Source organism: Suncus etruscus, chromosome 13 (assembly GCF_024139225.1).
Source record: "Suncus etruscus isolate mSunEtr1 chromosome 13, mSunEtr1.pri.cur, whole genome shotgun sequence".
NCBI lineage: Eukaryota > Metazoa > Chordata > Mammalia > Eulipotyphla > Soricidae > Suncus > Suncus etruscus.
The window spans coordinates 45,040,887-45,065,510 of NC_064860.1; the positions used below are offsets into that span (position 1 = coordinate 45,040,887).

Below are 24,624 nucleotides of genomic sequence, written 5' to 3' on the forward strand. Positions count from 1 at the left end.
TATGGTCCCTAATACTGCCAGGAGTGATTTCTGAACACAGATCCAGAATTAACAACTGAGCAAGGCAGGGACGCAGGGTGTGGTCAAAAACAAAACAAAACAAAACAAAAAGAAACCTTAAAAAAAAAAAAGTAATTAAAAGGCAAATTCTAGCCCCAGAGCAAGAACTGGGAAGCAGACCCCACCCAAACCTCACACTCTGTGCCCTCATTGATGATTCATTTGACAAGAGGGCAGAACCACAAGATGACTACTGGCTACGGAGCTTTGCAGAGAGGCCAAGCCATGTTGCTCCCTTCTAGTCCCACTCAATTTATAACATGGGGGTTTGGGGATGACTCCTAGCAGTTCTCAGGAGCCAGCCCTAACTCTGTGCTTAGGGGTAGGAACAGTATCTCAGTACTGTCTTCTGGGATTTCCTACCCAATTTTAAAATTTGATTCGAAAGGGAGAACAAGGGGCTGTTGTAGACTCGTGCAGATGAGGATTTTATCCAGTTTTTTCAGCTGCAGGTTTTCTACTTGTTTTTCTATTTTACTTTCCCCTCCCCCCCCCCCCCCCCCACACACACACACACACACACTTCAGCTAGTCTCAGGGCCTGGCCAGGCTGGTTTGATGATGCTCTTAGCACTTGTGAACAATCTTCCGGACTTGCTGCTCCCAGTATGGTTCCCTGTTGTGCATGTAAGACTGGAGCTTGTAAAAAAGGCAAAATTTGGGGAAATGATTCAAAGAAGTGCATGAATGCTGTCTGTGTGCGGGGGAATCCTGGGCTACTAATGGGCATTGCTTGATCTCCGGAGCACCACCAGGACACCACCACCACCAACAACAAAAAAAACAAAACAAAACAAAACTCTGAATATAGGGCCTGGAGTATAGTGCAGCGGGGAGAGCGTTTGCCTTGTACGCAGCCAACCTGGGTTCCATCCCTGGCATCCCATAAGGTCCCCTGAGCCTGCCAGGAATAACTCCTGATTGCAGAGCTAAGAGTTAACCTGAGAACCACCAGGTTGTGGCCCAAGAAAAAGAAAAACAAAAAAAATAAAACCCTCAAAAAACAAAACAAAACAAACCATTCACACAAACCCAAGCCTAGTTATTGGGGGTCTTCTGCTGAGGGTCATATGGCTGGTTTTGGGCAGTTGTGTGCAGCCCACTCATGTGTTCCTGTTCCTCTACCTACAGGACACAGTGTCTGCAGTGAGCCAAGCAGCAGTGCTGAAACCCCTCCCGAAGACACCGAAGGGCCTGACTTAGAATCCTCAGATGAGACGGATCACAGCAGCAAGGTGAGAGATTCTCATTTTCACTTCTCATGTAGTGCGCCTCGGCGGACTTCGGCTTACAAGTCAGCTTTGCAGCTGTGTATAGTGAAAAGGGCTTTCCACAGCATCCTCTGAAAAGATCCCCCAAACCTCCAAGAGGAGGATCCAAGAGCTTTGGAAAAGACCCCATTTGTGGGCAGGGGTGGGGAGAGGAATCACTCTTTTGTTTTTGTTTTGGTTGTTTGTTTGTTTGTGGCCCACACCCAGCGGTATTCAGGGGTTACTCCTGGCTCTGCTCTCAGAGCTTTGACACCTAGCTGTGCTCAGGGCTTTTTCCTGACTGCACTTAGAGATCTTTCCTGGTGGTGCTTAGGGCACTCAATGGGATACCAGAGTTACCAACCTAGGTTGGGTACATGCGAGGTAAGTGCCTTATCTGCTGTACCCTCTGTCTCTCTCTCTCTGTCTCTCTCTCTTTCTGTCTCTCTGTCTCTGTCTCTGTCTCTCTCTCTCTCTCTCTCTAGCTCTTCTTTTTTCCTTTGTGTTTTGGAGTGGAAGGCCATATTCAAGATTACTTAATGATTTCTGCAGGCTCTTACCTGTCACTTCTGGCAATGCTCATTGAATCCTCTGCAGAGAAATAAACCCAGGTCACCACATGCAAGGCAAGGACCTTCATCTCTGGTCCCTCCCTCAAGAAATGATCTGCTAAATAATAATAAAAAAAAATAGTCATATAGCATGTTCCTTGCATGGCCCTGAAGAGATAGCACAATGAGTAAGGCACTTACTTGCCTCGCATGCAGACAACCGAAGTCAATCCTCAGCACCCCAAATGGTCCCCTAAATACCACCAGGAGCGAACCCCTGACCATCACTGGATGTGACCTCAAGATAAACCATGAATGAGACTGTCATTGGATTCATTCAGAGAAAGAATTGCTGTTCTGTCTTTGGTACCAGAGTGAGCTCCCTCTGTCTTGACAGTTCCCTTGTCTTGCCCATGGGTCAGTCCCTTCTTCTCATGGAACTGCCAGGGTGTGTTTCTGTGAAAATCATCCTCTGGACATCCCAAAGCCACCCTGACCAGAACACTCATGCCCATGTACAGGCACTATTACTTTTCACCCTGGCAGAATGGGCTGCAGCTCCCTCCCTGTTCTCATGTTTGACAAAGTCCAGTCTCTTGACCTGAGCAAGATTGTCAGTGCTTGCCCGCCAGCCCCACCCATCTGCAATATTGTCTGGGGCCAGAAGGAGATTTGCTCCTTTGTGATTGTGTGGTCCAATTGGACAGCTGTGTACATTGATAAGGGAAATAGACCTTTAAAATAGGAACTGTTATCTTCAACATATTTGTCTCGACCTGTTTCCTTTCTGGACTCTCCCTCTGTTTCTATCTCTCTCTAGGGCTTTCTTTTCTTTTCTTTCTTTTTTTTTTTTTAGGCGGGGAGGTGGGGGTACAGGGATTAGGAGGCTACGAATAGCAATGCTTGGGGTCTATTTCTGACTTTGTACTCAGGGTGCCTGGCATTGCGAGGAGCACTGTGTATGGTGCTCTGATTTGAATGGGGTCCGTTACATATAAGGCTCAGTACATCTCACTGGCCTCACTAGAGGGCGTTTTTTGAGTCTTCTCTGTGAGTGTTTGCAGCCTTTTCTTTATTTTTCTGTGTTCTCCTCTCACCACCCTAAGTCCTATTTCCTCTGCAGGTGAACTTATTATAAAATATATTATTGGAGTGCGATTCCCAAGCTTTTATTGAGTCCTGGTAGACTGAATGCTTTTGTGCTATTAGTTCCTCATTACAGAGTGGGCTCATGTAGTGGCTGGTGAAGCTAGTACAGGGTGTAAGGCTCTTGCCTTGCGTGGGGCTGACCCTCTTATGATTCCACAACCCTGAATATGGTCTCCCGAGCACCTTCCCCTGGGAGTGGTCCTTGAGTACTACTGTGGAGTGGCCAAATCTAAACCAAAACAAAACAAAGCAGTTCATGTAGACACAAATGTCTCATGGAAACCTGGAATACAAAGCAAATTATTATTATTTATTTGCATTTTGAGCCCTCCCTGACAGTGCTAAGCGCATACTTCTGGCTCTGTGCTAAGGAATCACTCTTGGTGGGGCTCAGGGAATCACAAGGGACACCAGGGATTGAACCTAGGTCTGCTCAGTGTACCAGGTGAGTCCCCTACCTGAACCAAGCTGAATCTTATAATTATTTTAGTTTTGTTTGTGGCTCTTCTGCTTTGGGGGCTGGGAGGTAAAGGGTCAGTTGCCTTCAAGAGCAACAAATGCTTTCGAAGTAATTTATTAAGTTTTTCTGTCATGTATGTCAAGTATGAATTCTTGATTTCTAATTTGATAATGCAGCTATTTCCCCTGTCTCTGAAACATTGACTTCTAACTATTTGTTTAAAAAAAATAACACAACAGTTGGGGCACAAGTGGTAAGGCGTCTTAGCCTAGGACAGCAGACTGCAGTTCGATCAATAACCCAGCGTCCCATATAGTCTCTCAAGCCAGGAGCAATTTCTGAGCACATAGCCAGGAGTAGCCCCTGAGTATCACTGGGTGTGGCCCCAAAAACAAACAAACAAAAATGTGTGTTTGAAGTGAAATTTAAACCAGGATCTCACATATGCAAGACATATCTCTACCACTGAGCTACATTTCTAGCATTAAATTGAATTTTGAGGGTTGGGGGTGCAATACTCAGCAGAGCTCAGAATTGTTCCCAGCATGCTTTGCGAATCATGAGGTGCTGGAGATTAAACCTCGGCCTCCATCATGCAAAGCTTGTGCTCAGCCCAACTGAGCCATCTGTTTGGTCCTGAATTGTGCCATTTTTATAATCTCATTTTTAGTGAGTTAATCCTTCATTGGACCACAAGAGATTGTTTTCATCTTGAATATAGTGTGTCATGAGTTTCTAAGTAGGATCCTCTATGATGCTAGGCTCTGGTCACCAAGAGGAAGGAGGAAGAGAGAGCCCAAAGTTTGTGGCTTGATGTTGGATCCCCTCAGGCACTGCTTCTTTCACCCTTACCCCTTCCCTTTGAACAGCTGGTGTTGAATATTGGAGCAAGAAGTTTATATTCCTAGAGCATTGATTCTTGGAGTCTTGTTTCTGTTTTTTTTGTGGCCACACAAAACAATTTTCAGGCTCTGGACTTGGGAATCACTCTTGGCAGTGCTCTGGGTTCCATATGGGATGCCGGGGATAGAACTCAGATTGGCTGCATGCAAGGAAATTGCCCTCCCTACTGTACTATCTCTCCAGCCCCCAAAAGCACTGATTCTGAATAGCCAACCTTTGTGGGCAATCATCTCAGTGTTTTAATGATAGAATCTCTGTGTTTAGGTGTTTTTTAGGTTTGAGGTAGTGGGCGCTGTGTCATTCTCTACCCCGGAACTCTGCCTAGTTTTGATTTGGTTCCATCTTTATCTTATTTGAGCTGTTTGTCATGCAACTCAAGTTACTTAATTAAAATTGCCTTGATTGTGTTAAATTAGGATATTCAAAAGCCAAAGCTTTCAATTGAGTAAATGGTCCTTGGAGCCTGGGTCCTGATCTGCACCATGGATAATAAATGTGAGTTTAGGGTCTTGTATATGTGGGCCATTGATTATATTAACTCATCTTGTCCTCATGTACCCTGCTTAGCAAGAGACACTACATTTTCCTCTATTTATCGATGATACTCTTAAAACAGAGAGGTTAAGCAACTTACTGGAGGTCATACAGCTCTCAGTTGGGAAAAGCAGATCTTGTTGAAAACTACATTCTGCCCTGTATGGATAGTTTGGTGTTAGATACTTAAATACTTAGAAGTCACGAGAATATTTTTCTAATGCTCAAGCTTTCTTGGAGATATTATTTTAGGAATTAAAAGTAAGAGAAAGCATATTATCTTATTTCTAGAGTTAGGCCAATACTATTTTTTAAGGAGTTGAAGAGATAGTATAGGAGACAGGGTGCCCGCCTAGCACACAGCAGTAAACTAAATTCGGGCCCCCATTCAGTCTCTGGCACCACATAAGATCAATGAGCACTCTTTGGGACCATTAAGCTCAGAGTCAGAATAAACACCAGGTGTGGCCCAGACCCTCCTCCCACTCATTCCTAACCACACCCATCTGCTTTTAGAGGACCACATGTGATACCAAGGATTGAAGCAGATCAGCTACATACAAGGCAACCACCATGCCCCTATATTCTTTCTCTGGCCTCCCCAAAGACTTTATGTGGGGACGGGGGGAGGGGGGGGCTTGATCTCCTTTATAGTTTGCTGTCTTTCCTAAGAATAAACAGAACAAGGGCTGGAGCAGTAGTACTGCAGGGAGGGCATTTGCTTTGCAAATGGCCTACCAGGGTTTGATCCCCAGCATCCCATATGGCCCTTAGAGCTCACTGGGAGTGATTCCCGAATGTGGAGCCAGGAGTGACCTGAAAACAAAACAAAACAAAACAAAAAACCAAAAAAAAAAAAAAAAACCCCAGTAATGCTCAGGAATTACTTTTGGTTGGCTCTGGAGACCATATCAGATGCTGGGATTGAACCCAGGTCCTAGTGTTGGCCATGTACAGGCAAATGCACTACCCATGATGTTATTTCTTCAGCCCAGAACATTATTTTTTTTTAAGTTGTTTACTGCCTAAACCTGGAAAAATCAGTTACCTCAATTAAAAGGCATGAGGCATAAAGAAATCAGAGAACTAATTGAAATGAAACAAAGCAAATAGTCCTTTCAGCAATTCTGATGGAATATTTATGAGGGCGTGGGGATTTTGTTGTTGTTTCTGAAATATTTTTGCTCTTTTTTTTTTTTCCTTCAGGCCACATCCGTTTGATGCTCAGGGTTACTCCTGGCTAAGTGCTCAGAAATTGCCCCTGGCTTGGGGGAACCATATGGGACGCCGGGGGATTGAACCGCGGTCCTTCCTTGGCTAGTGCTTGCAAGGCAGGCACCTTACCTCTAGCGCCACCTCACCGGCCCCTATTTTTGCTCTTCTTCTGAATTAAATTTGCTTTATGAAAGAAAGCGCAGGGGAAATTATGTCCCCCACCCCCTCACTCCAGTTCTGAGTTTGGGTGTGATTTTCAGTACTTTAAAAAAAAAATCTCAGGGGCCGGACGGTGGCGCTGGAGGTAAGGTGCCTGCCTTACCTGCGCTAGCCTAGGAGACGGACCGCGGTTCGATCCCCCGGTCCCATATGGTCCCCCAAGCCAGGAGCGACTTCTGAGCGCATAGCCAGGAGTAACCCCTGAGCGTTACCGGGTGTGGCCCAAAAACCAAAAAAAAAAAAAAAAAAAATCTCAGTTTTGGCCTTTGGTGTGGAGTATAGATAATTAGGGGCCTGTTGGGCCCATAGCAGTGCATGCCCTGGAATGGCACATTCCTGGTGGGGGTGGGCCTGGCACCCACACTTCAAGGCCTGTCTGGTGGCCTTTGTCTCTGTAACTGCTCCTTCCTGCCCTCTCTGTGGGCGACTACCTAAAGAACCTTCCCTGTCATTGCTGACTGTTAACCCTACTCAGCAATCTTGGCTTTTGTAGCTGTGCCTCTTACAGCCCCACTTGCAGAAAATATTATTTTCCAGTTTGCAAATGAATCAGAATAATTTCTAAATCATCTCCATTCTGAGACCCACTTTTTAAAAAATATTCTAAGAATATTTTTATATGCTTGCATAAAATATTTTTATAAATAAAATTATATATTATATATAAATTTAAATGCATATAAAATTATATATAATTTTTATAAATAAACAAAATATTAAAATAAAACATTTTAATATGCTTGCATAACATTAATAGAAGAAAAAGAGGGGGTTGGAAATAGAAATGGTTTTGTTTGTTCGTTTGTTTATTTGTTTTGCTTTTGTGTCTGCTCCTGACTTCAGGAAGGGTTGTCTTCAAAGTTGTGGGGGAAGTTGAATATTCATTCCTGGGCTGGCAGAATGCGGGCCAATCAGCTGATCCCTTGGCTGCTAAGGCGCGTCCCACACACACAGCCCGGGGTGGGAAGCTTTGTGTGTGTGCATTGTCTTCTGGAAGGTTTGGATTCTCCTTTCAACTTGGCAAAGGTGGAGGGAGGCTGGTTCTTCCAGGTGAAATCCAGGCTTGGTTTTTTCTCTGGCCACCGTGTAGGTGCTGCCTTCCTACCGGAGGGGCGCTAATGGGAAGGGAAAGGCTGCGCGCGGCTTTGCTAGCAAAGGAAAGCTGTCGAGTTCACCTTGTGAACGTGTAGATTCCACCGTGGGGAGCTTGTAGGTTTCACCGTGGGAAGCTTGTAGATTTCACCGTGGGAGCCTGTCGATTTCACGCGGGAGCATCCTGCACGCTGGGCAGGTAAAGGATGCTTTCTCCCTCCTCGGACCGCCAAAGCTCTGTCCGGGTGCGCTTGGAGTATTTTAATAAACTTCTCTGCCGAGCACGTCAGGTGGTAGGATTCCCACGAGACTAGCTTCCTGAGGATGTCTGCACTGTGGAAAATAAAGCGCAAATCCCGGATGGAAAGCAGTGATGACAAGCCTGGTGGGGACTCTGTGCCCCAGACCCTCCATCTGGTGAGCGCCCCCCCCCACCCCACCCCTTTAATTCTCTCTCATTAGCCTGAGGTTCCGGACTTGGTGAGTCCAATCTGTTTTCCCTTCCAAAAGAAGGTAATTATGCACCTTTTTTTTTCACCCCCAACTCAAATCCTTTAGCAGGTGGAAACATCAGGGCAGGGCTTGGAGGGAGGCGAGAATCATTAACAATTCCTGATTTTTATAATTTTTTTTCTGAATGGCATGAGGTATATGGTGATTGCTTTTTGCTTTTCTTTAGAACTCAGTGTTATTTGAATTTCCTCCCTTTGTGATTGTTGGGCTTTTTAGGTGTCTATGTCATCGGTGGGCAGGTCTTTTCCGTGTTCAACCCGGATTTGGGGGTAGGGGTGAATGAAAAGGTGAGCTCTGTGGTCAGCTTTGATGCTAATAAGATACTCTGCCACCTAACACCAAAGTTTGAAGCGCTTTGAACTTTATTTCTGCTTTCTTAAGGAGATCTGTGTGGGCTCCCGGGTGCCACTGAGTGGCAGCTGACACCCTCTTCCTATCATGATTGACACCCGCAAAAGAAGATTGAGTAGTGGAATTGGGCAAGAAATCATTTAACCAAATGCAGTCGAAACTTCGTTGAGGGTGTGATGTTCCCGATCGAAGATGCTTGTGATCAGAATAGGGAGGGTCATCTAAGGAGCCTCAAGAGTTGCACCCCTGTGTACTCCAGCTAGCCTCTGCAAATGTGTCCTCTTCAAAGGTAGTTCAGAAGGAGGGTGGGAAAGATGAGGGAGGAGTCCAAGGTCAGCCCTATGGATATGGTTTCAAAGGGGATAGAGTCACCATTGCCTTAATGTTGTCTCCCCAAAAACCAAAATACAGGTTAGAGATCCGAGCCAGTTGGGCTCCCTTTAAAGTCACTAGGATGTGTTTAATCATTTTTAAAGGCCCATTTTAGAACTCTGAACTCAAAAGTTGCCCTTGGTGCTTGCATAACAGGAAGCTCCGAACAGCTGGGTGTCTGAGGTTGCTGTGTACCTCAAAAAAGTCTCACTTCTCCGCCCGCCCTGTTTTATGCATGCTTTTCATCTTCCCCTGGAAGAAAGCCCTGTTAGAAACGTGATGCTGCACTCTGGCCTCAGAAAAGTGCCCATTTTCTCTGTTCTGGGTCCTGAGAGCTGGACAGTTCTTGTTCATCTCTGGCAGTTTTGAACTGGAAACACTCTCATGCCCACCAAGTGTGATTTGTTTTATTTCCCTCCTTTTCTCTTTTCTGTTTCCAGGGTGACCCTGCCTCTAGTCAGCAAGCTAAGGGACAGATTTTTTGTTGTTCCCCTTAGAAACCTAGGCTGTCTTCTCAGCAGCCACGAGTTCTTTTTCTTTTTTTTTTTTTCTTTTTTTTTGGTTTTTGGGTCACACCCGGCTGTGCTCAGGGGTTACTCCTGGCTGTCTGCTCAGAAATAGCTCCTGGCAGGCATGGGGGACCATATGGGACACCGGGATTCGAACCAACCACCTTTGGTCCTGGATCGCTGCTTGCAAGGCAAAGGCTGCTGTGCTTTCTCTCCGGGCCCCTGCCAGCCACGAGTTCTTGTCCCAATTCCAGGGAACTGGACTTTCGATATGTGCTGAGATCCTGCCTCTGGCAGCTGCCTTGATGAGAACTGCTGGCTGAGGATGATAGGGTGTGTGATGAGGGTGCCCCCAGCCACTGGTGATTAAGAGGGGAGAGCCCCTTATTCTGACTGCTGGCTGAGCTACACAGCGAAGTAAGTGTGTGTGTGTGTGTGTGTGTGTGTGTGTGTGTGTGTGTGTGTGTGTGTGTGTGTGTGTGTTCTTAGTGCTGGTGATTAAACCCAAGGCCTCACATTGCAGGGCAAGTGCTTTACCATTGAGCTTCAGCTGTGTTCTCTCTTATCTTTTAGTTTTCGGGTCACACGTGGCAATGCTCAGGGACTATTCCGGAGTCTCTGCTCGGGAATGACCCCTGGTGGTGCTCAGGAGAATCGCTTGCGGTCCTGGGACCAAACCTACCTACCTGTTGTATTCTAACTGACCCAGCCCTGGGAGATTTTTGATATAAAAAAGCTTTACTCGTTACTTGTCTAAAAAACAGAGCAAGATCAGCTCAAAACTGAAGCTTTTTTTTTTGTTGTTGCCATTTTTACAGTTTGTAACATCTCCAATTTAGAAATTACAGATCTTAAAAAACAAACAAACAAACAAAACAACCCTGCATTCCCAGCTTCCATCTAAGGCTATTTGGGGTGGGGGTAACACTGGAATAAAACAAGACTCTCAAACTTGATACCATCCCTTTCAGTTAACTGTTTGCTAGCACCAAGATTCTCTTAAGAAGCTTCGAAATAAATGCCCGCTGACATGCACACACCATACCTTGCCATTCTGTATTTTTTTTAATGGAAAATGTAATTGGCAGTAAAAAGCACTGATTTCCATTCTGACCCAGTTCTGCTGAGAAGGCTGAGGGTGTTCATCAGACCTTGAATGGCAGAGCAGGGAGGCTCCAGCAGAGACTTTTCTTCTTCCTTCCTGCCCACCTGACACCGCCTGCTCCGTCTATCCCAGGCTGAGCAATATCCGGTGCTGTGAAGTTTGAGAGTCTCTAGGGATTGCGGGGGTGACCCCTGGAATGCTAATGGCATTTCCTTCTGGAATTCAGCACTGGGCTGGGGCTGGGTGGGAGAGAAATGTGAGTCACCTGGGTCTTGAAGGTCAAAGCCAAGGTGGAGTTCAGAGCATCATCTCTCTAACTCAGTGGTCCTCAAACTACGGCCCAATGGGCCGCCACATATTGTATTTGTTCCCGTTTTGTTTCTTCACTTCAAAACAAGATATATGCAGTGTGCATAGGGATTTGTTCATATTTTTTGTTTTTACTATAGTCTGTCCCTCCAATAGTCTGAGGGACAGGGAGCTGACCCCTGTTTAAAAAGTTTGAGGACCACTGTGAGTCTAACTAGTGGTCCCGAGACTGCCAGATCATTGATACCAAGTATTAGAGTCCTTTTCCACTCCTGAGAAATGGAGGAAATCTAGAGACTGGAGCATTAGTACAGTGGGCAGAGTGTTTTCCTTGCATCTGGTGGACCTGGGTTTGATCACTGGTATCTCACGGTCCCTAGAACCTGCAAGGAGTAAGCCCTCGACAGTGCTGATGATGGCCTGAAAAGAAAGAACAATGGAGACAGTATCACAGTATTTCTTAGAATACCAAGGGAATGGAAGCTCAGAAACCTCATTTCTTTTCTTTCATGAGGAGGCTCTGATGGAGTGAAAAATGACATTGAGTCAGGGGATTGTGTGTAAGGAAAATGCATAGGGAAATTTTTAGGATTTTTAACAATCTAGTTAAGATTTGTCAATTTCATTTTTATAGTTTTCCTCAAATGGGTGATACAGCATCTGGGGTAATGGGATGGTCTAGAATGTAAAGGAATGAGGTTGCTTAGTGGTTTCAGGTTCTATTGGGGACGGCAGTCACTTTCTATTTGTTCCCTGCAATTATTAGATAGTGGATGCTAAGTGATTTTTTTTTCTGAAAAGGAGAACAAGACCAAATAAATTCGAAAACCTCTGCCCTCAATACTTCGTTTCGTCTTTGCTTCTAGTATGTAATGTTCTTCGTAGAATCCATGTAGATACAGTAGCTTGTCTAAAGGCTAAAGCTGTAGATAGGTGCCCTGGTTTGCTGAGGGGGGTCACTGTCATTCTAAGTAGTTGTTCCAGTCATGCCATCAGGGATAGGCAGCTATGACTCTTGTTGGGACATTTGGAAGACCTTAGTGAAAGCCACGGTGCCAGTTATGTATTTGTTGTAAGGTTCTTTGCCTGTAGCCTCCTGAAGTCAAAAAATGAGGCTTGGGATAAGCCGCAGGGACTGCCAGTTTATGGTCAGCTCACATCACTGTCCATATGATTTCCCTTCTGGAAGTAACATTGGAATTCTTTGTTGCTTTTAACTTATAAGGCAAAGTTGGCTTTGCACTTAGGAATCATTCCTGATGGTACTTGGGGACCATATGGGATGCTGGGGATTGAACCTGGATCAGCCATGTGCAAGGCAAATACCCTATCCTCTGTACTATTGCTCCAGCTCTGCAAAGACATATTTAACTGTATACTTAAGGATAACTGAGTTATTAAAGCTCCAGCATCACTAAGTAAAAATGTTTAGTTTTAGTTTATCCTTCACTGTCCCTCCATTTTTTCTCCTTCTCCTCTTTTCCTTCTTCCTTTAAAGAGGACATTTGGACTACACATGGTAGTGCTTATACCTAGTTCTAGGCTAAAAATCCATGCATTATTGGGAATCAAACTTGGGCCTCTGCATACAAACTGATACACTACAGCCCTTGGAGTTCTTTCTTGAACCTGTGTTTAGTTTGTTTCCACTGAAATAAGCCTTGATAACAAAGAAGTCACCTTTTCTCTCTCTTTTCTTTTTTGATAACCTTATGGAATTATAATCTCTATATCACATCAGTCAGCCAGCCCACTTGGACATGCGTTTCTTCAGTCTGGGAGAGGAAATGTTTATGGGGTTGTGCAGTCCCTGAAACATGCAGTTGTGGAGAGAACATGGCAGCACAGAGCATAGCATAGTCCTGTCACAGAAGACCCCAGGGTTTTCTAAGAGATGGCATGAGGGTTCCACAGAGGCAGGTCCTGACTATTGTCTTCTGTTGAGAGGAGGCAGCTTCGTGCATTCTTCTTAGATCCCAGTTTCCCAGATGTGATGTCTTCATTCTTTACACTGGAAGAAAGTAGAAAAGGGGAAGCTCTCATCACACATGCCAGTACTTAGCACTAGGTTAATTCCTAACTCCACACCTGCTACAAGTAATCCTTTAGCACAAAAGCAGGAATAGATAGACCCTGAATGTGGTCCTATCCTCCCCTACCCCCTCACTTTTATGGAAAATATCTGGCCTAAGCCCACATCATACCAGCCTTGACTTTTAACTCCAGACACCATTTCTTGGGGGCAGAGATTAATATGTTTTTCCTCAGTGGGAAGGTGGTGATAGAAAAAGTCATTTTGAGGGGACCAGAACAATAGCACCATAGGTAGGGCATTTGCCTTGCATGTGACAGAGCCGACCTAGGTTAGATCCCTGGCATCCCGTGTGGTCCCCCAAGCTCACTAGGAGTGATTCCTGAGTGTAGAAATAGGTGTAAATCCCAAATATGGCCTGGTAGGGCCCCAAAACAAACAAAAGGAGAGAGAGAGAAATGTTTCTTATTTTCACAGGTGGTCATTATTGGGGACCAGGAGGTTGAATTAGACAACAGAAGCAGGAAAGGGACATGTAAAAGAGCCACTGCCCTCATGGGAACAGTGAGCAAATGTTTTTAGGGGTCCAGAGCAGCCTTCGGAGCCCTCCCTAGACAGTAGTTAGAATAGTGGCTGATGTGCAGGTTTGCCTCTAGACTTTATGAATTGATGTGGCTGTGGGAGTGGGTCATGCCTCAGTGGTTGGTCATTAGAAGATGCTGTCAAGCCCTGAGAGATTTTTAGCCACCTGTTTGGTGCCTGTGGCTTGGAGCACAGATTTGGGGATTTTGAAAAGTTAGGACTGTTTGACCCCTAGAATCCTAGGTCTCTGAATCTTCCCAGACAGAATTAGGTACAGACCTAACTTTATTATTGTTGTTATTAATTAAATTACTGTGAGATACAGAATTAAAAAGTTGTTGATAGTTGAGTTTTGGTCACACAATGTTTCAACACCCACCCCTTCATCAGTGTGCATTTTCCACCACCAGTGTCCCCAGTTCCTTCCATTCCCTGCCCGGAAAGCCTGCCTCTGTGACGACACTGTGGTTTGCAATATTGTTACCTGAAAGGGTGCCAATGCCTATCACTTTATCTGCTTTCAGCACCCAGTTCTTGCCCAGAGGAGTCATTACCAACTTTTATTGTTATAGTGGTCCCTTCTCTGCCCTAACTGCACTCTCCCTCCCATCATATCTATTGCCTTTGGGTACGATTTTTATTCTATGGGTGTTAGGTTACACATTATTTTACCTAAAAGAAAGATCATCCCTGGTTCCTTTTGTATGTTTTTTGCTTACAGCTTGGATTTACCCCAAAACAGAGATTGTCTTACTTGTAAATTTGGGTGGGACTGGCTCTGAATAGCCTGCGCTCTCTGTTCTTACTGCCCCACCCAGGGGTGGTCTCTATACTCAATAAAGATGGCAGTTCTGGCAGGCAGCTTGCTCTCCATGTAAGGTAGAAGACTGCCAGACAACTCGTGTTTCACCCCCAGCCTGGTTTAGATTATTTCATGCGTGACCCTCATTCAGACTTGTTCACCTGGGGTTGGAGATACAGTGCATGGGGTGATTTTACAATGGCGCCCCCCCCCCTGTATTACAAATATGATCTTTCTATGTCTGTCTCCCTCAGACTAGTTTTACTCATTCTGACATACTTTATGTCTAAGCAAATTTTATGACTTCATTTTCAGACCTGACTTTGTTCAAGGCCTAGTAATCTTTTGTATATTATTAATATTATTCTTTTTTTTGGAGGGGGTTTTTGGGGACAAACCCAGTGGTTCTCAGGATTTACCTTTGGTTCTGTGTTCAAAGATTGCTTCAGGCAGGGGACCCTATGTGGTGGTGGGGATCGAACCAGGGAAGCAATCTAAGGCAGACACTGTAACTGCTATCTCCAGGGCCTCTCTTCTTTCCTCTTCTTAGATAAAGGTGATTAGTAGCTTTCAGCCTTGGAGAATAAGGAACTAAGACAACATGTACCTTTTTAACTAGCTGTAGGATTTCCTCAATGCCCTTTTTTTCAGAGGAAGAGGAAGAAACTTTGTATTATTGCAGAGTGTAACAAGATAATGTCCTGCGTCCAGTAGTCTGGGAATTCCTGAACTTTCTTTTTTGGGGTCACTAGCTTTGTCTCCTTGGTAAGCTGCTTGCTGAGTGATTTAAACAATAGGCTCCAAGCCATGTCACCCGGCTCAAATCCCAGCTCCACCACTTTCCAGCTGGTGTCATCTTGGCTGAATCACTGAACCTCTCTTCTGAGCCTAACATTGTGCCACCTGTTCTGGGAGAGTTGTCCCTGCCCTGCCCTTGTCCTGTGAGAGGCTGGAATGCACAATGCACACACATCCCGGTATACTGGTATCTGGTACTCACTGAGTTGCCATGTATGTTTCCAGTGGTGGGCATGAGGGATTTTGCCCATTCACCAAGCAAGCGTGAATATATTGTTACTTGAGGGAAGTGGGAAAGTTCCCTTCCTCAAAAGAGCATCTTGGGAAGGACAAATGTCATGCATGTGTCTTACATGAGGAGTGACTATCTCTGCTTTGCCTTCTCGCCTGTAGCCCGGAAGAGCACGGAATCAGGTGGCTGCCGGTTTTTGCCGGGAGCTGCATGAGATGAGCTCCTCGGACACCAGCCCATCTCCTCAGGACCCCAGTGCCCCACAGCTGGCCACCATGAGGCAGCTCACAGACGCCGACAAGCTGCGCAAGGTCATCTGTGAGCTTCTGGAGACAGAGCGGACCTACGTGAAGGTGGGTGTTCTTGCAGGGTCCCAGGGAAGGGACTGCTGGTGGCAAAGCCTGGTCATGCTGTGAGCATATCTTGGGGCTCCTTCAGAGAACCTGGTCTATGCAAAAATGTTAAGAAATGTTCCTCTTAGGGGCTGGAGAGATAGCACAGTGGTAAGGCTTTTGCCTTAGATGCAGAAGGATGGTGGTTCAAATCCCGGCATTCCATATGGTCCCCCGAGCCTGCCAGGAGCGATTTCTGAGTGTAGAGCCAGGAGTAACCCCTGAGTGTTGCCGGTATGACCCAAAAACCAAAACCAAACCAAAACAAAACAAAAACAAAAAAAAAAGAAATGTTTCTCTTAGCTTCCAGGAAACATGCTGATTCTCAGAGCCAGAAAGGAGATGGGAGTAAAGTTTCTGATAGTCATCAACTGATGCCTGTGCCCGATTGGGATAGGTGATGATGGCAATTTTTTATGTAACTTTCTCAGTTGAGAAGGGAGATGGCGGTCAATATTCTGGTACAGATAGTGTTATTGAATGATTGAGAAAGGAGTTTATATTAAATATGTAGTTGAGCTAATACTAAACCAAAATTAACTTTTGAAAAGTTGAAATGTATCTTCACCATATAGAATAGTCAGAAAATATTGGGTCTGGGGGACTGGAGAGATAGTACAGTGGGGGGCGGGAGGGGGTGATGACACACTTTCCTTACAATGGTCCCTCAAAAACAGCAGGGGTGATCCTGAGCTCAGAGCCAGGTGTTACCCATAAGACAGCAAGGAAAGTATCAGACCTGTTTTCTTTATATGGTTACTTTTCTGACTGCTAGTTCTATTCCTGTGGCTGTTTGTAAGTGTTTGTGTCACTATATAATTCATTAGGTAATTACTTTCACTATAATAATCATATAATGATATGCTCTTGTAACTATATGGTTTTGTTTGTCTTAGTTATATGTTAAATAATGTGATGTTTTCAGTGATTTAGTTTTTTTTATTTTGTTTTGTTTTTGTTTTTGGTCACACCCGGCAGCGCTCAGGGGTTACTCCTGGCTCTGAGCTCAGAAGTCACTCCTGGCAGGCTCAAGGGACCATATGGGATGCCAGAATTTGAAACAGGGTCTGTCCTGTGTTGGCCTCAACAAGGCAAACAAGGAAAACACCTTACCACTGTGCTATTGCTTTGGCCCCATCAATGATTTAGTTTTGATTTTGAAGCCAGGGTTGGCAAACAGGGCAAAACAGGTCAGTGTCCTCCCAACTGGTGGTTTTTTGCAAATAAAGTTTTATTTGTACCATGGCCAGGTTTATTCAGTCCTTTAAGGTTCTTGTTTCTCCAGCGTAACAAGCAGAGGTGCTAAGTTGTGACTGATATTTAACACAGCCTGAAATATTTACAGAAAATGCTTCCGACATTATGAACTATGTCACTCCCCACTCTGATGATCTTCAAAAAGGGGGATTCACATTTGGGACATCACATTTTTTCCCTTGAGAGTCTTTATAGGCTTTTCAGCTAACAAGTTATTTTTTCATCCTGTAGGACTTAAACTGTCTCATGGAGAGATATCTGAAACCTCTGCAAAAGGAAACTTTTCTTACCCAAGATGAGGTAAGAGGACACAGTCATGATTTGGGTGGGTCCTGCTACAGTCTAAGAGAATAAAGAGCAGGGTGTGGGCAATTAGTAGCAAAGCATTTTTTTTTTGAGGGTTTGGGGGCCATATCCGATGGTGCTCAGGGGGTGACTTTGTCTCTGTACTCAGGGATCACTCCTGGCTGTGTTCGGGGGACTACATGGGATGTGGGGATTGAACCCGAGTTTACCACAGTCAAAGCAAGTGCTTACCTGTTATACAGTCTCTGACCCCTCATAAAACATTATAATTTATTTTGTTCTCTCTGGCACAGTTTTTGGCCAATGCTTCGGTCTCCTCCCTCAGGTAGAGCTGTTGTCCTTCTGGAGAAATGTTCAGAGGAAAACTTGAAAATAAGAAGCAAATCAAATTTCAAAATTGTCATGAAACAGAGGATTGGATTAAACTCTTTTTTCCCCCCAGCTTGATGTGCTCTTTGGAAATTTGACCGAAATGGTGGAGTTTCAAGTCGAATTCCTAAAAACGCTAGAAGATGGTGTGAGACTGGTCCCTGATTTGGAAAAGCTTGAGAAAGTCGATCAGTTTAAGGTAAGCAGCATTCTGAAGAATGTGACACTCTTGTCATTTCTGGTTGGGGGGGGGGTTTGGCATACTCGTTAGGTGCTCAGGGATCACTCCTGATGGGCTCAGGCATTTACATGGGATGCTGGAGATCGAACTCGGGTTCGCCACATGCAAGGCAAACCACCCTCCTGTTGTACCAGCTCTCTGGCCCTTCTCATCATTTCATGAGTGGGTTATCCAGAGTTCAAGTGCAATCACTAGATAACACATTGCGGGGGACTTTGGATGTGTGGGATTGAGTGGTCATCGGTCTGCCTATGGGGTATAATTCCTAAGGGGAGTTTGGGAGAGGCACTAACTCTGCCTCCCTGTCTGGTGGAGATCAAACCAGTGCCTTTGCCTTGCACCCAGCTGATGCTTGTGCCAACCTTGACCTTGGGTTGTGTTTACCTGGGAACCTTTATTACTTGCTGTTAACAAATTAGACTAGCACCAGGGGTTTCCCGGCAAACACATTAATTTATGCTATTCTGGGAACCTGGCTTAATGGAAATGCTTCTGATGATCCTGGAGGAAGACGGTCTCCCAGCACACCATGTCCTTGTAGCCTTAATGAGGATTTATGACTAGAAGCTTCTCGAAGACACCCACAGCTTATTATAGCTTCCGCCATGGTTGATGCTCGTTTATTGCAAGAATTTCCTGTGCTGCACTGTGGATCTAAAAGGCTCATGTAATCATGCGTAATGATAACAGCCAACACGTCACCCTAGACATTTACAAGTTGGAGGGGAGATGACACTGTCAGAACAGGCAACCTGTGTTCTTTTGTGTGTGTGTGTGTGTGTGTGTGTGTGTGTTCTTTTGGGGGGGGGTTTACTCCCAGTGTGGTACTTGGTGGGGAGGGTCAAAGATGGCAGAGATTGGGGGATCAGGTTTAAATCCAGACCTCCTGCATACAGTCTGTGCTTTTGCTACCTGAGTCCTTTGCCTGGCCTAGTTTTTTGGGATCTCCAGCTTAGGCTCTTTTTATACTGTGGCCTCTTTCACTGGTTGAGTTGCAGCCATGTGCTACAATAGATGCAGTTGGTTCTTTTCTCTTTCTCTTTTTATTTTTATATCCCTCAGCAGTAGTCCAAGTTTATATATCACCAAGTTTATTTCATTTATGGAAGGGCTGCCCTTTCATACCCAAGGATATCTGGATTGTTTTCTATTTGACACAATATATCATGAACATTTTACTTGTAATCAAGCTTTAGCCTACTAAAACTGCATTTCTCTTGGGAAAACCCTGGAATAGAAGGATCCAGTCATATGTTTAGTACTTGTTGAAATTATCAAGAAATAGTTATTCAATATGTGGGTTTTGTTTTGGGTGGGTCACACCCAGGGTGCTCAGGGATTACTCCTGTCTCTATCTCCCTTCCTTCCTTCCTTCCTTCCTTCCTTCCTTCCTTCCTCCTTCCTTCCTTCCTTCCTTCCTCCTTCCTTCCTTCCTGCCTTCCCTTCCTCCTTCCTTCCTTCCTTCCTCCTTCCCTCCCCCCTCCCTCCCTCCCCCCTCCCTCCCTCCCCCCTCCCTACCTCCCTCCCCCTCCCTCCCCCCTCCCTACCTCCCTCCCCCTCCCTCCCCCTCCCCCCTCCCTCCCCCTTCCCTACCTCCCTCCCCCCTCCCTACCCCTCCCCCCTCCCTACCTCCCTCCCCCCTCCCTACCTCCCTCCCCCCTCCCTACCTCCCTCCCCCCCTCCCCTCCCTCCCTCCTCCCTCCCCCTCCCTCCCCCTCCCCCCTCCCTCCCCCCCCTCCCTACTCCCTCCCCCCTCCCTACCTCCCTCCCCCCTCCCTACCTCCCTCCCCCTCCCCTCCCTCCTCCCTCCCCCTCCCTACCTCCCTCCCCCTCCCTACCTCCCTCCCCCTCCTTCCCCCCTCCCTCCCTCCCTCCCCTTCCCTCCTCCCTCCCCCTCCCTCCCCCTCCCTCCCTCCTCCCTCCCTCCTCCCTCCTCCCTCCCTCCCCCCTTTCTCCCTCCCTCCCTCCCCCCTTTCTCCCTCCCTCCCTCCCTCCCCCCTTTCTCCCTTCCTTCCTTCCTTCCTTCCTTCTCCTTCCTTCCTTCCTTCCTTCCTCCTTCCCCCCCCTCCCTTCCTCCCTACCTCCCTCCCCTCCCCCCTCCCTACCTCCCTCCCTCCCCCCTCCCTCCCTCCCTCCCCCTCCCCCTCCCTCCCCCTCCCTCCCTCCCCCTCCCCCTCCCTCCTCCCTCCCTCCCTTCCTCCCTCCCTCCCTCCCTCCCCCCCCCCCTCCTCCCTCCTACCTCCCTCCCCCTCCCTCCCTCCCTCCCTCCCCCCCCTCCCTCCCTCCTCCCCCTCCTCCTTCCTTCCTTCCTTCCTTCCTTCCTTCCTTCCTTCCTTCCTTCCTTCCTTTCTTCCTTCCTGGCTCGCTTTTTCTCCTCTCCCCCTCTCTCAATAAGTCTAGATCATTTTCTGAGGAACATAGCCAGGATGCCTTTCAGCCCCAGCTCATAATTTTTCTCTTTAATGTAACACACCTTCCAGTGCAATCTGCTGTATGTTTCTCTCCACAGTCACCTTGGCTGCACTGCCTAGAGTTTCCCACCTTGGGCAATTTAAACTCTTAATAGAGATGGCATTCCCCCAAGAGGGTACAGGTTTGGGGCATACACCCTCATGTCTACCGTCCTTTATTTTGGCTTTCTCCTCTTCTCAGCTGACCCGCGCTGGAGGGTGGAGGCAGGAAATGGGAAGTATGTTTTCTATTTTGGGGTGTGCGTCGCCTGACCTTTACTGGTTCTCACTCCCCTGCCTCCCATAGGAGCTCTGAGAGCTTTCAGCATTTGGCCTCTTCACAAATGTTTTGTGGACGCTCCTCATTAACCTTCAAACACTCCCAGTGGTCATTAGAGGTTAAAAGCCTCAAACGTCCAAGTTGGAAATAGGAAGGGAAGCACACTCTTGTCCCCACATGCCTTCTCCTGGGCATTCTCAATGCTTCCATGGACCCTGGTAGGGGTGACATGTGGTGGGTGGGGCTGTGATCATGGAGCAGGGGTTTGCAGACATTGAGGGAAGGAACTTACTCATTGTGCTTTTTTGATTGGTTTGTTTTTGAGTCTCACCCAGTGATGCTCATGGCTTATTCCTGACTCTGCACTCAGGGCGATGCTTGGGTGACCATATGGGATGCCAGGGATCGAACCTGAGGCGAGTACAGGGCTAACACAAATGCACTAAATGCTGTGCTATCACTCAGGCCCCTCTCACCTCTTTTCTCCCTCCACACAGAAAGTGCTGTTCTCGCTGGGAGGCTCCTTCCTGTACTATGCTGACCGCTTCAAGCTTTACAGTGCCTTCTGCGCCAGCCACACAAAGGTTCCCAAAGTCCTGGTGAAAGGTGAGCCTCCTGCAAGCTGGTAGGATGAGGGGGGGGATGAGGGAGGAGTCCGGGTGTCAGATCCACTGAGGGAGGCTTGGGGACAGATGTCATTCACATGACATCCTTCCAGAAAAGTCTGAAAATAAGTGTGGAATGTGTTTTTCTATTTCTTTTGGGGGGAACTTGGGCCCTACCCCTGCAGTTGCTTAGGGGGGTCTCTCCTCTTTGTGCTCTGGGCACTGTGCATACATGATGGAGAGACCACACCGGGCAACCACATGCAGGGCCAGCAAGTTCAATCCTGTTCTAGGTCTCCATTTCTTATTACTCATTATTAGTGAGGTAGATTGGGCCACATCTTGCAGTTTTCAGGGCTTATTCCTGGCTCTGTGCTCAGGGATTACTCCTGGTGGGGATCGAACCCAGGTCAGCTTATATGGGACCATAAGAGATGCCAGGGATCAAATGCAGTGCAAAGCAAATACCTTAACCCACTCCAACCTCGATATATCCATTTACTTTCAATTAGAATTTAGGGGGTCAGATCATTTGGGTCCTTTGTGCATAAACGTGGAGGTTTTGAACTTCGTCACTTTTTCCTACTTTTCATTTATTTCATTATAACTTGCATTCATCTTTTTTGATTTTTGGGGTGTGCTTCCTTGAGATTCTCAGCCAACCAAGTCAGCAGTTCTTTGGAAGGATCTGAGGCAGTGGTGGTGCTGGGGATCTCCAGGCACCTTTGTAATGCTAAGGAGTACTGAGACCTCTAGGCTGTCTCTGACAGTACTTGGAGGACTGACCATGTGGTGTGGGAAATCAAGCCCAAGTTCTGTCTTATCTTCCAGCTCCTGTTTCTTGGAATTTCATCTTCCCCACACTTAATTGGGTGTGTGTGTTTTTCTTTTTCTTTTTTTTTTTTGGGGGGGGGCACACTTGGCAATGCTCAGGGTTACTACTACTCTGGCTCTGTGCTCAAAAATTACTCCTGGCAGGTTTGAGGGACCATATGGGATGCTGAGAATAGAATCTGGATGGCCACTTGCAAGACAAATGCCCTGCCCTCTGCACTGTCGCTCCAGCCCCTCAGTTGGTTTCTTAATTTGGCAGTGCTGAGGATCCAATCCAGATCTCATGCAGGCAAGGCCTGTGCCTCACCACAGAGTAGTGTCCCTGGCCCTTTTTCTCCAGGAGGTGCTTGATGGCAACCACCATTGTAACTAAAGTTCTTTTGTTCTTTTCACGAAAATCGCTTGAGTTGCAACAAGCCTTTGCCAAGTGCCACATTGCATTTTCTTTAGCAAAGAGCTCTCTCCCTAAAGCTGCCCAAGGAAGAGTTGGAATGAATTTGGGGTCTTCCCAAGTTTCTCTGGCTCCCCTTTTCCTTGTGGAGTGGTTGATGAAAGGGCATGAGAGCATGAGAGAAGCATTTCCTGCACCAGTTAGATACAGAACAAAGGTTGGTTATAGAGACTTTGGCCCTTAGTCCATTGGCCCTCTCTTCCCCAAGGCTGGCTGGTGCTCAGCTATGGGGAATAGGTCAAACATTTGCACAGGCCTGGCTGCTACCAAAGAGAGCTTGCTTGTTTTCCTTCAAAAAGATCATAGGAAATAGGGGCAGGAGTAATAGCACAGCTGTAGGGCATCTGCTTTGCACATGGCTGACCCAGGATAGGCCTGGGTTTGATCCCCATCATCCCATATGGTCCCCCGAGTCTGCAAGAAGCTACTTCTGAGCACAGAGCCAGGAGTAACCCCTGAGCGCTGCTGGGTGTGGCCCCAAACCAAAATAGATCATAGGAAATAGCAGTAGAGTGCAGGTTTTCGGGTGATAAAGGCACTGCCCCAGATAAACGGAGAGGCTAGATAGGAACAATGGTCTGTCCTACAGAGCTCCTGACCCAAACAAACAATTCAGATGAGGCCTAGAGGCTTCCTGATTGAGACTTGGGTGGCCCTCAGTCTGTCTTACTGGCTGAGGACAGTTAGACACTCTGTGTTTTTCATTTTAAACCCATTGCACTGAGATTAATTGCTTTAAAGCACTTTGCCCTGAAGTAAAACTGGAGCCATTCATCTTTTGAGTGATTGGTATTATTTTTAGTCATTCAGTTAAATTACCTTCTGCCCCTGTAGATAATTTTTTTTTATTCTTCTAATTTCAGTATCATTATAATTTGTATGTATTTGTTCCTGAAAAGTATTACATAGTAATACTGGCTTGGGGGCCAGACCCATTGGTATTAGGGGAACTGTATGATGGCAGTGGATTGAAGCCAGATTTCCCTGTACATAGTGTACTTTCTGGCCATTTGATTGATTTTTATGTCCCCTGCCCTTGATTTTTTTTTCTTGAGGGGAAGGTGATTTTGTCATACTTGGCTGTGCTCAGGGATCAATCCTGGTAGGGTCTGGGAAACCTTATGTGGTTTCAAAGTTCAAACCTAGTTAGCTGCAATCAAGTCCTGACCTTCTGTCCTGTGCCTCCAGTCCCTTACTCTGGCTCTGTGCTCAGGAATTACTACTCCTGGAGGTGTTCAGGGGAACACTCTGGGATGCCAGAGATCAGACCTGGGTACGGTCATGCAAGGCAAATGCCCTCCCCTTTACTCTAGCTCACCTGTCCCTGATTCTTAACAATCACTGGTAGGTGTGTCCCTCCCAGCCATCTGAGAATCAGGTGTGGAGTGTAGAGCCAAAAGTAAGCTTTGAGACCTGCCAGGTATAACCTAAAACTTTAAAGAGTACAGTCATGGGGCTGGATTACTTGTATAGTAAAGTAAGGTGCTTACCTTATGTACAGTTTCCAGCTTCAATTCCTGGCACCCCACATGGTCTCCTGGTTCCCTCCAGTAGTGATTCCTGAGCAGAGAACCAGGAGGAATCCCTGAGCACTGCCTGGTGCAACCTCTGGGGTCAGAGAGAAAAAAATTCAATGAGCTGTTTTACATGCTGGGATTGACCTGGGTCAATCCCCATTGCCGCATTGACCCCTGAGTGACCCCCAAGCACTGAGCTAGGAGTAGCCGCTAAGAACTACCAAGAGTGATGTGTGCCATTCCCCTTTCCTAAAGTCATACTTCATACAAGGAAGGTGAGAGCAGCCCCTGAAAATTCAGATCATAGCATTTACCTGCCCTGTTTTTCTTCTCTCCTGGGCCTTCCTTCCTTTAATGAATGGAGAAAGCTGACTTAGAAGTACTTTTCTGGGGCCAGAAAGATAGTACAATGGGTAGGGCATTTGTTTTGCATATAGTCTACCTGTTTCTATCCCTAGCATCCTATATGTTTCTCCGGGACCACCAGGAATACTTCCTGAGTGCAGTCAGGAGTAAGCACTGTCAGATGTGGCCCTGAAACCAAATAATAATAATAATTATAATAAAACCCTTTATTTTATTTATTTTATTATTGTTTTATTTTTTTGTATTTGGGCCACACCCAGTGATGTTCAGGGTTACTCCTGTGCTCAGAAATCACTCCTGGTTTGGGGGATCATATGGGACGTCGGGCATTGGGGGGGTTGAACCACGGTCTGTCCTGGGTCAACCGTGTGCAAGGCAAATGTCCTACCACTGTACTATCACTCTGGCCCCCCCCAAAATACTTCATTTTAATGAACAGCCCTCCTATTAATGGAGAAAATGAATATAGACTTACAAGTGGTTTCTGTGCTGCTCTGAGGCCTCCACCCCATACCGTC

At 46.4% G+C, this 24,624-nt stretch overlaps 1 protein-coding gene across 1 annotated transcript in view; it reads left to right on the top strand.

Moving 5' to 3' along the window:
• Nucleotides 1–24,624, top strand: part of TIAM1 (TIAM Rac1 associated GEF 1) — a 216,051-nt gene that overhangs the window by 168,170 nt on the left and 23,257 nt on the right. The window contains 6 exon segments of the mRNA XM_049785846.1: nucleotides 1,192–1,295; nucleotides 2,078–2,086; nucleotides 15,221–15,391; nucleotides 16,919–16,987; nucleotides 17,436–17,561; nucleotides 20,831–20,939. Of these exon segments, the coding sequence (XP_049641803.1) occupies nucleotides 1,192–1,295; nucleotides 2,078–2,086; nucleotides 15,221–15,391; nucleotides 16,919–16,987; nucleotides 17,436–17,561; nucleotides 20,831–20,939 (588 nt within the window).